This window comes from Copadichromis virginalis, linkage group LG12 (genome assembly GCF_057382275.1).
Source record: "Copadichromis virginalis isolate Kocher_CV1m ecotype Utaka linkage group LG12, C_Virginalis_male_GT1.1, whole genome shotgun sequence".
Lineage (NCBI taxonomy): Eukaryota > Metazoa > Chordata > Actinopteri > Cichliformes > Cichlidae > Copadichromis > Copadichromis virginalis.
In genome coordinates this window covers 9,063,883-9,077,493 of record NC_140629.1, presented here as the reverse complement: position 1 = coordinate 9,077,493, position 13,611 = coordinate 9,063,883, and the positions used below count along the sequence as shown (strand labels likewise).

The following is a 13,611-nucleotide window of genomic DNA, read 5'->3' as shown; positions in this document are numbered from 1 at the left end:
TAAAAAGGCTCAGGGAGGGGCAACCATTTGACCGATTGAGGGTAAGGATACATGTAAGAGACTGGACTTGAAAAGCAATGTTTTGTATTTTTTCAGAATCCTTCTTACGCATAAGTAGAATCATACATAAAATGCTACCTAAACCTAACCCCTAAGTGATTCACTAGCCACTTTGTGGACATTATGAGGTTTTGAGGGAACAATTTGGCAAATTAGCCAAATTCTAGTTATGTAAATTGTCTGGGTACACCTCTGACTCACAATGAGATACAGATTTAAAGTACATGAATCTAATGTTTGTCTAATGGCAAACAGAAGATGCACAAGGGTGGTTTCAGAGTTTCAGAGAACAGGACAAAAGAGGAAAAAAGCCTAACGAAGGTGTTACAAGGGGTCTCGCTTCTTAGTGAAATAGGTCAATACAGCATTACCCAAAATCAAAACCACTAACAACAAATAACTTTTTAAGAGGCCTTGTTTTACTGTTATTTATTAGGCGGTGTTGAGATTTTTACAGTAAACTCCCACCATTGCTGACCTTAAATGCAGACAAAATATAGGGTCAGAGCTCACATCCTAACAATAAATCCAGCTGAATGATTTTTCGTGTCTCGCGGGATTATGCATTGTGGAGAGAGATAACAGAAAAATATTTACTTATTTCTCTGTTTACTCCACATTGTAGGGTTTTGGCCATTTAGTCCAAACTAAGATGAATATGCAGACTTTACAATGGCAGAAATAGAACTGAGACCTCCTTCTAACTATGGAAAATGAAGTCAGAGATAAGAGTTGCTTTCATTCCCAGGCTTCTGCAGAAGTTACCCCTGATGCCTCTGCTTCTTAACAGAATTTAGGCAGATTAATTATTCATTTTGCACATCTGTGCACCCTTGCTAAAATAGTGAGTGGCTCCAACTGGCACAGGCTGATAGAGCTCTCAAAGATGCTTATTTATGTTGTTTGTCCTCTAGAATCTGAACTAGAAGTGACGGTGCTCTCGACTGATTACAAGACTTTGGAAGAGAGTGGCAGTGCTGACTTATTTATGTTTCTCTTCTTCTCTTGCTGTTTATCTGCAGACACATACACTCCTGACATGTTTTGCCCCTGTTTTCTCAGTCTGACCATAATGTCTTTGCTGCCAGAGGGTAGGGTAGTGTAGGGCCTACCTTACAATATAAAGCACCTTAAGGCGACTGTTGTTGTGACTGTTTGGTGCTGTATAGATAAAACTGAATTAAACTGAATTGAATGATAGTGCAAATATTTCATACTTGAATAACATGCAAGTTTATTCTTCTGTTCTGTTGCTGGTGCTTCATATTCCAAGAATCCAACATTTTCTCTGATGCTGAAACTACTGTAGGCTGAATTTCTTTTCCACACACAAAATTTATCATGAATCATTAGGGCAATAAACAAAGATTCAGGTCTAGAAACAGAATTAGTGTAAAATCATTTTGTCAATAAATTTCCATCCTCCTACCTTGCCTAAAGACGACCACCAAATTTCTGTGTGTCTCTTTCTTTTGCTGTATCAGTCAATATAATTTTTTATGTTCTAAGTAGATATTCTCTGGCCAGTGGATGTAAATTTAGCCACTTGGTTTGTTGGCATGATGAACTATCAATTAGTAATAACAAGGAAAAAGATTTTTTTTCATCTTTCTGCCAATGAAAATGTAAAATCCGACCCCAAATAAGCCATGCAAATTATACATTACCACAAGCTAAGTGGTACTCTCTGTGAATATTAAAGAGTACACTTATGGGAAGCTTGTAAAACCACACAGACTGGATGTAAAAGGCAGAGGAAACCTCTAGGTCTAAAACATTATGGCCAACAGGGGTGAATCATCTGAAAACTCTGAATTTAATGATGACTTTGAGACAGTGATCTTACTTCTGATTTGTGAGCTCAGTCTCTTTTTGCGTACTCTGTTGCTGCTTAAGAGCATTTTTCTGTTCACTGTGACACTAATTTTTTTTATAGAATGTTATCTCCTTAACAAAAAACAAACGTTAAAGTAGGGTATAATTTAAGGTTTGTCTGCCTTAAATTATACCTCTCTAATGAGCCCTTTGCCTTGGCATTTTCCAGCTCTCTGTCAGAATATTTGTGTTTCCTGCTTGTGCTTGACAAACCAGAGGACACCTGGTGCAGTTTTTAAGACCAAACTCATCCTCACCATGGCCCTACTAAGTGATTTGAGGAGGATTAAAACTTTGATGATCATATGCTGTGCAATGATTCCTTGAGTAGAGATTTTGAATCTAAAACCAATACCAAGATGCATCTTCTTGTTATTAATGCATCTTAGTATTGCTTGACAATCTTGAGCTGAATGTGTGTAAGACCAACAAAGAGATAACAGTGGACATTACCAGAAAACTAGCAAAGAACCTTCATCCTCTCAGCATGAATGGGATCCAGCCGGAGAGGGAAGACCAGTTATTACCTCAGGTGACTGAAGGACTTATGATTTTGCACTACAGAGAATCCTGTACTGCAAAATCCCCACCCGGATGGGAAACTGCATCCAATGCATCCAATCTTTAAGACTTCTTAAAACTTGTTACAATTTTCCTACTTTTGCTAATAGCACAGAGCTATTAGCTATCAAATTTGTAAATTGAAACAAGTTTGAGATACGTTCCTCCTAAGTTCCCTCTGTCCCGTGGCTCCAAATGAAGCTGCACCTTTGTAAATGAGGATGAGTTAAGCCTGACTGCTTCCAAATATGAAATGCGAGCTTCTGTTGTAAACTAGGCTGAATTAGTAATAGAAAGCAGAGAGGGCTCAGCTATGAAAATAAAAGGTTTTTGCAGCCATGTCACCTAGAATACATTTTTTTCTCCAACAACACACAGCCTGGAGTTCAATTTTATACTTTAATGAATTCACAGGAACAGCTCGTCTTTGATCTCTTGTTATTTATTCATTAACAAATAACATTTTAGCTTCATGTCTTAAGTGGGATATTTTGTATAGTTTTTCTGACTCATTGCTTGCAAAAGCTGTTCAGCATCTGTCACTAAGTTAATAAAATATTGATTAACTGTGTTGAAAATATGAGTTTGTTGTTTACTTGCTCTATTACATCTTGGTTGGTTTGTAACAGCTCCCTGTAGACCTACAAAACAAGGCTGCCTGATAGTACCAATGGAAATCAGACAGCTTTCTGTGTTTGTGTGAATGTACAGTGGACATATTATGTCATTTTGTCAAAACTGTTAGTCAGAGAGGTCCAGTTTGATTCGGACTTGCCGTTTAAATAAAAAAACATTTTCCCTAACTTCTTTTGACTCATCCTGTCTGAAATGGGCTTTTTCTTTCAAAAACAGTCAGCATTATGTGTGCAGTTCTTAAAAACACCTGCCAAAAACGGAACTCCAGTCAGTAAACTCATTTTCTCCTTCTCCAGATGAAGTCAACAGAGGTGGACCAAGGGCTTTTCACAGACAGCTACTGCAAAGTGTGCAGCGCTCAGCTCATTTCCGAGTCCCAGCGGGTCGCCCATTATGAGGTGAGAGTCACATGACCCTGATATACTATACTACTCTATTGGAGCTAATGACAAGATTTGTGCTGTTTAGGCACTGCCCCCAGAGACACTTGGAAAATCTATCCACCTGAGCCCTGCAGCTCCACACTGACATACACCTGAGTTCACCCAGTTGTTTGTTCTTTCATTTAGTCTCAGTTGAATGCAAACCAAAAGAGAAACTGAACTTTGAGATTTTCCACAGCTCATACTTTAAGGGATATTCATCCACACTACCTAACATTTTAACCCCAAGAGATCATTGCTGAATTCAAACTTTGACAGCACAGTTGCAGTAAACAAGAAAAGCCATTACTGAAAAGCTACAAAGCATTTTAAAGTTACAAATAAGTCTCTAATCTCTCATTTTGTATTTAAGTATTGCAAAGTGATACAACTAACTACTGCAAAATAAATTTAGGACTGGTGTTAGATTGGTAATCAAAGCCAAGTATTGTATCCAAATAAATCCCCCAAATTTTCCCTTCATTAACCTTACTGTTCACAAACTGAATTGCCCTTTGTTTCTAATGGTTAATATAGTTCCTGACATGGAAGCCCACTAATTAATGATATTCTATCAATAGGATTATTGAATAATCTCAGTAAAGCCCTATTATTTTGATATTTTGGTGGCTAGCTTTGGAGCTGGCTAGTAACTACCAAAATAGAGAGATGGACTAAAGAAACCACAAAATTTGTCTGCAGTATGCCAAATACCATCTCACGTCCACTTTAATGTTCTTGCAAGTGAGTTTTAAGGAGTTTCTGACAAGATAAAATAAAAAATGTAGTAAATCTATGTAAACACATCTGTACCTGTCCTTTAACCCGACGCGCTGAAACTGGCGATGCCCCAATCAGTCAACTCAAGGTCAAATTGAGGAAGGCAGCCAGTTGGTTTCCTCCTGCCTGAGCATCATCAGGTAGTGGACCTCTATCTCTCTGCAGATGCCACCGCTCACTCACTGTCAAACTGAGTTTCAAGACCAGTGAGTCTGATGGCTAGCCTGCCGCTACAGGACATCTGCAGTAACAGGAGTTGAAGGGACTCATATGAACACTACCATCCAGGCAATATTATCAAAGACTGGCCAGCTGACTTTCATTCTTTGAGAGGCTGAAAGAAAACAGTTTGAGACCTTGAGTCAATTAAGCATGTTATTGATTTCCTGTTGTTGTGCATCAGTTTGCTGAGGTAAAATCTCAAAAACGAAAACGAAATGTTTTTTTTGTTTGTTTGTTTTTTTTACATTTTTCTGACAGTGTTACTTTGTCCTAACTTTGTCTCGTCCTAAGCTTGCTTTCCTTGACTTTGAGTCAACTTTTCTTTTGCAACTCTTAACTCAGACTCTGTTTCCTGCAGGGCATAGTGCTCGCTGTGCTGCTGCTGCGGAGTGCTAAAGTAGCCCTAACTGCCTATGGGAAACAGGAGAACTATTGTGTTCTTCAGGCTGTTGCAGGAGACAGAAAGTGGCTGTACCAATCCGAATCAAATATTAATTTTGTTATTGTGTGGTGAATGCAGAATACAGCACTTGGCCTGTTGCCTCCTGGAGATAGAGTGTATTTGGCTTCTATTTCAGCACAGTTAGGGTCTAATGCATGGTGACGTGTTTGGGTCATGTTGACGACAGTAAGAAAAAAGGGAAGTGCCACAACAAAGTAAACTTTTGAATCGAGATGGCAGTTTTGCATTTGAAAAGGTGAAGTGTTTGCATTTTGTTTTTGTCGATTTGATTCCAGCAGTGCTGCATTTGAAGATTTACAGTTGCTGTATATCAGACTGTAGAGCTTCAAATCTTCTAACTTGCATCTGAAACTCATGACCTCTTTCATTAAAAATATGAACATATGTATAAATCATAATAATGGTCATTAATAATGAAAAAGTGCATTTGCCAAAGAAAGAAGGAAGCCAGAAGATTTTACGTCTATGCTTCAGGTGAAGCGCTGGGCCAGTTGTGTATCTGTAGTTGAAAACTCCTTTTGACGGGGGATGCAGACCAATTTTTTTAAGCTTTTTGCAACAGATAATATGTTATTGTTATTGCCATTTCACATTTTTGGCCTTAAGGGTCTGACTTCATCACCCCTTGGAGATTCCCCCCACTCAAGGAATCTCCAAGGGAGACAGGCAATAATGATTTCCTCCCTTGGCCTCAAGCACTACAGGTGGATTTTGAGGTGAAAGTAGGTCCTAAGGCATATTGTTCTAGATGTACTGGCAACACCACCAGTGTCAGGAAGTGTGGGGTGAGCTTTCAGGCAAATGTCATGGTTTTCCTCCGCAACTGTATAAGGTATAGTGGGAAGAGTGTGCAGACTTCAAGTTCGACTCTGCAAAAACAAGAGAGATCAGAGGCAATAGGAGACAGACATGTAAAGGGCTTTCAGGGTAGGAATAAATAATTAAATAACTAACTGAAAAAGAATTCATAGTTAAAACTTCCTGGACCATAGTAGGGACTTTTTTATCAAATGGAGAACTTTTTCTGTATCCCCCCTTCAGATGAAATCTTTTTGACAGACTGGTCATCTAACTCACTCAAATATGATGATCTGTGATCGAGTCAGTGTTACTTTGAATTTTTAAACTCCAAAGTTAAATCAGTCTTTGGGGTGACAGTAGACATGTAATTGATCTTTAAACCTCCTTTTCAAATACATCAAAGCAAGAGCTCCCCTGCAGAGTGGATCAGAGTGGCCTTTGGTTCTCAGTTCAAAGATATGAGTGTGGCGCATGTTAATTTATGCATCTGTCTCGTTGCATGTTTTCTGATTTGGGCGTGTACTACAGCCTCTCTTGACAAGCTGCCCTCTTGCAAGCAGTGCAAGAGAACCTCTTTTAAACTAGATGCCTATTACGTTTTAATGTATTTTCCCTAGCAGTGTTGAGTAACTGCTCTTGAAGAAATATAACACAGCTCGTTAAATGTCTGATTGTTCAACGTGTCTTTCACTTACTGAGTCAACAGCAGTTTATTAGTACTTGCTTGAGTGTGGCATGTTTTAGGGGTGATCTAAGGCACTGTTTTATGGCATCACACGGATGAGAAGCAAAAAAAGGCCCATCAGGTGCTAAAAATGAACCTTAGACTCAAACGTTAGAACAGGCTTTTCCCCGCAGCACGCCGTGTAATAAATACTCACAAAGAAAATGGCGGCCGTTACAACTTATGTCTAAAAATGTATCGTTTCATGCATCTGTTAAAACACTCGACTCCAGGTACGCGACGCCCAGCTGGAAACACTTCAGCCAAGTCGAGCTGCCCGAGATTCACAGAATTTACAGAAAATGTTAAATTTTTGTGATTTATATCGTTATCGGGACGATAGATGTCTTATATTGGGATATGAGATTTTGGTCATATCGCACAGCCCTACTTCAGAGAGACCTTAAAGTCAAGCTCAGATAGAGTTCTGACAGATCAGCTGAATGCTTACCTAATAGCTTTCTTCACATCCAACTGCCAAATCTCATATTGATGTGTTATATAAGCTGCATCAGCCTGTCCACAGTTGGCGCTCATCTGCAAGTCGCTTTGCAACCCACCTCCACACCAGTTTCTCTCTTTTTTTAGAATGTAGTTAAGTCTTATATAATATATTCTCTTTTAACAAATTAAATCTAAGCAGCAGTCTGTTAGTCTGTTATTTGAGATGTGGCAATGCATAGCTTCCATTGTGCCATACCTTAATGACAGGACCTGTTATGGACATCAGACTGCTACATAATGACCTCATAGTTGTGGTCAGTTATTACTTAATATAGTCTGAAACAGGTGTACATTTCTGCCTTGCTTCAGTTCTTTTGTGTTATCAGAACATGGCCTTTGTTTAAAAATTAATTAATCATAACATTAATTAACATGAGGATAATATATACAGATTATATACATGATAGCATCTAGGACTGGGTGATATATTGAGTTTTTAAATATATCAATATATTTTTATACGAAATAAGAGATGTGACAATATCGTTTATATCGATATAGTCTATGTTACGTTATAATTATACTTGTGGAACCACAAGTTTGCCTCTCTTTCGTCCACTTTTGTCTCTACGCTGCGTTACTCTGCCTTGCCTCTCTCCTTCACTGAACACAACTCCCCCTCCCCCATCGCTTCACCTGCAGTTAACGACAAGATGGACACGGTAGCTATCAAAGAGGAGCTGGTCGGTAAAACGAAAACATTTAGAGATTACTATTTTAGTGCTGCAGCATTACTCTTGTTAAAATGACGTTAACGCCATAACTGTATTAACGCGGCAAATCTCCGTTAACGAGTTACTGCGGATTGCCCCGTGCGTGGGGCTGCACGGCGTCAACGCGTTAACGGTTACCTCGTTAACGTGTTGACGCCGTGCAGCTAGCATTACTAGTATTTTCACCATTTACAACAGCGCCATAAAGTGCAAAATGAAGAGTGTGTGAAAATGTGTGCTGTATCCCAGACCACGAAGTCTCCCAGCCTCCTGCCCTGAAACAAAGTACCTTACATATAACCTAGGGCTGCACGATTAATCGTTAGAAAATCGCGATCTCGATTCATACTTATGTCCGATCTCATTTCCGAATGACAACGATTTAAAAAAAAAAAAAAAAAAAAAAAAAAAAAGACGACGATTGTACCGCATTTTGATCCGGGACGTAATCTGCATGAAAACAAGCGCTCACTCTTCCTGATCAACAAATGACAAGGGCGGAGCCTTATACCACGTGATACAGAAGCTGGCTGCTAAAATTAGCAGGGAAAAAACAACGGAGAGCACGTCAGGGATGACGAGAAAGTGACAGGAGAAAATCCGTCCCGGTCAACCACCCAAACATCAATAACGGGAACCTTATACAGCGCTTCACGTCGAACTCCCGCAGGCACAAAGAAATTACGGAGGCTATCACTTATCACCTGACCAAAGATATGGCTCCCATCAACACTGTGCAAAACGAGGGATTTAGGAAATGATCAACACCCTAGACAAACGCTACACAGTGCCGTCCCGCAACTATTTTTCTATTGTTGCACTACCTGCTCTATACACGCAGTGTCGAGCAACGGTGGAGATGGAATTTCAAGCAGTACAACATTTTGCGGCAACAACAAAATGTGAGACTTTTGTTGTTTTTATGTTTATTTATTGTTTTTATGTTCAGTCTCAACTGTTGCGAAGTTGATGTGCAGTTAATAAGTGCAATAAATATTTATACTGGAAAAGAAAATCGTGAGAGAATCGTGACCTCAATTCTAAGCCAAAAAAATCGTGATTCTCATTTTATGCAAAATCGTGCAGCCCTAATATAACCTTACACTAAAATCCTTTCATTTTCTCAAAAATGTATGAGTTCTGGTTGTGCTTACTGACCGCGAACCGATTTTATGTGGTACAAAGGGCTGAGCAATCTGTCAAAAATGCTTTAGTACGACTTTGGTAAGCTACGAAGCTGCACCGCTTGATGGATTGTTGGAGCATTACGGCTAGCGGAGTCTGGAGCCTCGTGGAGTAATGCATACTGTGCTTCAATATAATATTACCGTATTGTGTGCGCATAACGAGCACAAATGGCACCTGTAAGAGACACGCTTACGAAGCGGATTTCAAACTCCAGGCTGTCAGTCACGCAGTAGAACTTGGGAACAGAGCAGCGGTGAAATCTGTCTGTCTTTGTTATGCTCAGCGTCTTTTAGTTTACATTTTGACTGCACAGTTGTGAGCGTTTTGTTATGCACAAAAACAACATTGTTTTATTTTATTTATGGAGAATTATTATTTAATAAATGCTGATAATTTATCTCTGAGTAATTTTTTCATGTACATCTACGCTGTATGTTAATAAAAGTGCCTGTGTGAGATCTGGGACACAGTGTGACTAAGAATTCTCTTTTAGTTCTTACTTTATGGCTTTAAAAAATATCGAGATATATATTGTATATCGCCATCTAGCTAAAGAATATTGAGATATGAATTTTAGGCCATATCGCCCAGCCCTAATAACATCATGTAAATACTTAGTGCTTCCAGTCCACACATCCCCAAGGTAATATTACACTGAAATCTGATTAAAGGTATTATTATATTGAGTACAGAGAAAAGAGATAGTTTAAGATGATCCGAGCTTTGTGACATGTTACAGCTTTGTGATATTCTGCTGGAAGCAGCATCAGAAGGCCGATCCAATGTGGTCATAAAGAGATGGACACAGTCAACAACAATGCTCAGTTGATACTAGGGGCCCAACCTGTGCAAGGAAAATACCCCCCACACCATTGTGTCACCACCAGCAGCCTAAACTGGTGCTGGTGGTGTTGGCGGGATGGATCAGTCCTTTTTTAAATTCTGGCCCTGACATTTTGATATCACCGCAGAAATTGAGAGTTGTCAAACCAGACAACATTTTTCCAGTCTTCCTCTGTCCAATTTTGTCAGCTCATGAGAATTGTAATTTCAGTTTCCTCTTAGCTGACATTGGTGACATCTGCTGTGGTCTTGGTCTCCACTATCTACGGATGGAAATATTTGAATACTTGTTAAACGCCTCACTATTTTACCTAGCTGTTATTTCTGTCTGTCTGCTGTGTGGTAAATTGCAGGGTTTATCAGATCATTATACCCTAAAATAGCTTGTATTATGGAACTGAGGTTAATCTTATTATGATTCAGTTTTGAAATAATTCTCTGTAGGTTTATGAGTAGGAGAGAAATGAACACGAGATCCATTGTTATGTAATTTTTTATTTAATCTTTAGATACAAAATGAAGTTTGGAGCTTTCACCTATACAGGAAAATCTGGTTTCAAGGATTCGATCTTTCCAGTCAGAGGGAAGTCCTGGAAAACGATGTAAAATCGTATATTTCAGCAGCATGAGCTAAACATGCCACAGCAGACTACCTTTTGCACAGTTTCATAAATCTAAGGCAATGTGTATTTCAGCCACTTCAAGCTGAATAATCTCATTCCCCACATCCAGGAACAATGCCTGTCAAATGCTATTTGTCAGCACTGCAGAGTCATTTTCAAAATGCCACCACACTAATCCAGCAGCTGCAGCATGTATGACTTTTTCCGTGAAAGCTGTATCAAGCTCACATTTTGCATTTTCACTCCACTACATTGTGATTCTCCTCTCAGTACATAACATGATCGAACAAGAGCAGAATTCAACTGCATTGGGGACACTCTTAAAGTTCGAGTAGCTCACTATTGGCTGCTTGTGTTGTTCTGTTCACTGCTATGCTCTTTGTGCACTTCATGTCCTCACTAATAGGTTTCTATTATCTCGGAGACATTACAAAATGAGTTTGCCTTTCAACATTTTATGCTATGCTTTATGCTTTATACAGCAAATGACTCACTTGGCTTGTAAAGAAGAGGAGAAGGGTTTAGGAGCTCAGCTAATATACAGTGTAATACTACAGTACATAATTAAATATAATGCATGTGTGTGTTAGGCTAGATTTGGTTACATTTATTAAAGCTTAAGGTTGAAAAGAAACCATGATGGTAAAATAGTCCATTGAGCTAGTATAGTGGTGTAGGGGGCAAACAGAGCCAATAAACCAGTTATTCCCACCACCCATCCCCCTACCACGGCCCTACAACATCTTAATGAGCAGCTGTTTACTGTGCTGAGAAGAGACCAGACTAAAACATACCATTTATGACTCTGTACTGCCTTTCTTTCCCGTGCTGAATGTCTTTTTCGGAAGTGCTCTCTGGCTGAACAAGTGTTTAATATATAATAGTGTTTTTTTTTTCTTTCCTACTTTTGTGTTCTTTTCGAATTGAATTGAATATCTTTATTGTAATTGTCGCTTGAACAATGAAATTAAAAGAATTGTCTTCGATCGGTGCTGAAAACCTTAAAATAAAACAATAAAAAAACAGAACATTTACATTCATTCCAATACATATGCCTCAATTAGTTGCAAGTTATTCCACAGCATGGTTGGTAATGCTGATGTTCAAATACGATATTGCTGTTGGGTAGAAGCTGTGTTTAAATCTGTTTGTTCTTGCTTTGATTGTCCTATACCTGCCCGAGGGCAGCAGTTTTACCAGGAAATGGCTGAGGTGAGAAGTGTCTTTCATGATGTTCTGAATATTTCACTGTTTATTTGATCTGACACTAAATATTTAAAATATACAACAAAGAGGAAAAGCATCTACCAATACAGGAGTATTCATAACTTGTGTACTCAAACTACAACAAAAAAATCTGCTTCCGATACATGCAGTAGTTGCTATTCATGCTAGCTTGTGTAGATAATGCCAAATTTGGTCACAAGAGGACCGTAAATCACAGTGTGCACAGACAATAAAACATAATTTATAGTACAGAACATTGTTCTGAGACAGAGATCGCTTTCATGTTGGTTTCACGCTAATTAAGTTTATTTTATTGATTTGACTAGTCAAGCACTGATTGACTTGCCTGTCCTGATAACCGATCCATGAGATAACATACTGTAAATTGTAGTTGGCTAAATTTGACAAAGAGCAGTGAACTTAAGATCTACAATGTAAAATTAGTTGAACATCTAGCTTGTACACAAAAAAAGTACAGTCCACTGGAGCTCACGGTATAAATCGGTTTATCAAAGTTATTTTCACACAGTGTCCCAACTTGAACTCCACCGCCAGGGCCTCTGCCCTTGACTTCCACCCGACACAAAGATTTTCTCTATTTCTGTCAAACATGCTGCCCACCACAGCTGTAGCTGCTTATGTCACGGTCATGTCATGCACCTGGCCTCTACAGCGCCTCTTGTAGGTTGTGAGCCCACAGAAGAAAAGAGTCAGTTAGGATCTGACTAGGATGTTTCCTGGACGCCTGGGTGAGGTGTTCCGTGCAATCTATCAGGAGAACATGGGACCAGAACATGCAGGAGAGATTATGACTTTCAGCTGACCTGAGAACACCTCAGTGTTTCGCCAGATAAGCTGGAGGAGGTGGATGGGGAGAGGGAGGTTTGGGCTAGTCAGTTAGTCTGCTGCCCTTGCAGCCTGGCCCCAGTTAAGCAGAAAAAAATTGATGGATGGATATTTTCATACTATTTATTTTTCTCCGTTGGGTCTTAGGGTTTTTCAATGTGCCAAATCCCAGTTTATCCCATGGTGGAAAGACTATTTTGTGATGCTTTAGTTTTTGTTACTATTTTACCGGATTCAGAGCAGATAGTTTATTATATTTTCTGATTTTATGATCTAAGTTATCAAGGAGTTATCAGGGAGTCCATAAAACAGACTAGTGGGTGTCTTAGTGTTGCCTATGTTTTCATGTTGACAGTTTGGAAAAGATTTTACCAAGATAGGAACACAAACAAGGCTAAATCATATCTTAATATGATTTTACTTTAATGCAACATTGCACTACACTGCTCCTCTTCCATTCTCTCCACTGCATGTAAGTCCCTGTCTCATTCATGAGCTTAGTGTTGTGTCTGCTGTATTCGCACATTCAGCACTCCAATCAGACTGCTGAATATGTCTGAAGCGTTAGATGTCTAGAGAAGACCACAGGGCCTAATAACTGCGACTGGCTCAGACGATATCATGTGCCCTCAGGGGTGCTGCCATTGCTGTCTCATCCCGGGATGTCCTCGTTTTCCAACGCTTGCATGTCTTTTGTGATTTTCATGGTGTGAACTAAATATACCTGTTCAGTTGCATGTTAACACAGATATATCTAATCAGTCAATCGTATGGCAGCAGCTCAGGCATGCAGACACTGTCTGTGATGTCCAGATGGTAGGGCCAGAATTTGGCATGAACAACATAAAAGCATGGATCTATCCTGCCTTGTATCTACAGTTTAGACTGGTGGTGATGTGATAGTGTGGCGGATATTTCTTTGACACACATTGGGCCAGCTGAGCATCATGTAAAGTTACCAGAGATATTGTTGCTGACCATATGCATCGCATTTGAAATTCAGCTTTTCTCACTTTTTAAAACAAATTTCTCCCAAAACAACCTAAGAAAGCGTGAAATCAACATTTTATAAATCCTGAGCAGGCTCATCACTAAACTGTAGCATGTGAGTGTGTAGGAGAGT

At 39.3% G+C, this 13,611-nt stretch overlaps 1 protein-coding gene across 1 annotated transcript in view; it reads left to right on the top strand.

Annotated features, from left to right (window-relative positions):
• LOC146696499 (zinc finger matrin-type protein 4-like) overlaps window positions 1–13,611 on the top strand; it is a 157,210-nt gene that overhangs the window by 22,791 nt on the left and 120,808 nt on the right. Inside the window, exon 2 of the mRNA XM_085474619.1 lies at window positions 3,429–3,530. Within this exon, the coding sequence (XP_085330745.1) occupies window positions 3,429–3,530 (102 nt within the window). The remainder of the gene's footprint in view (window positions 1–3,428; window positions 3,531–13,611) is intronic.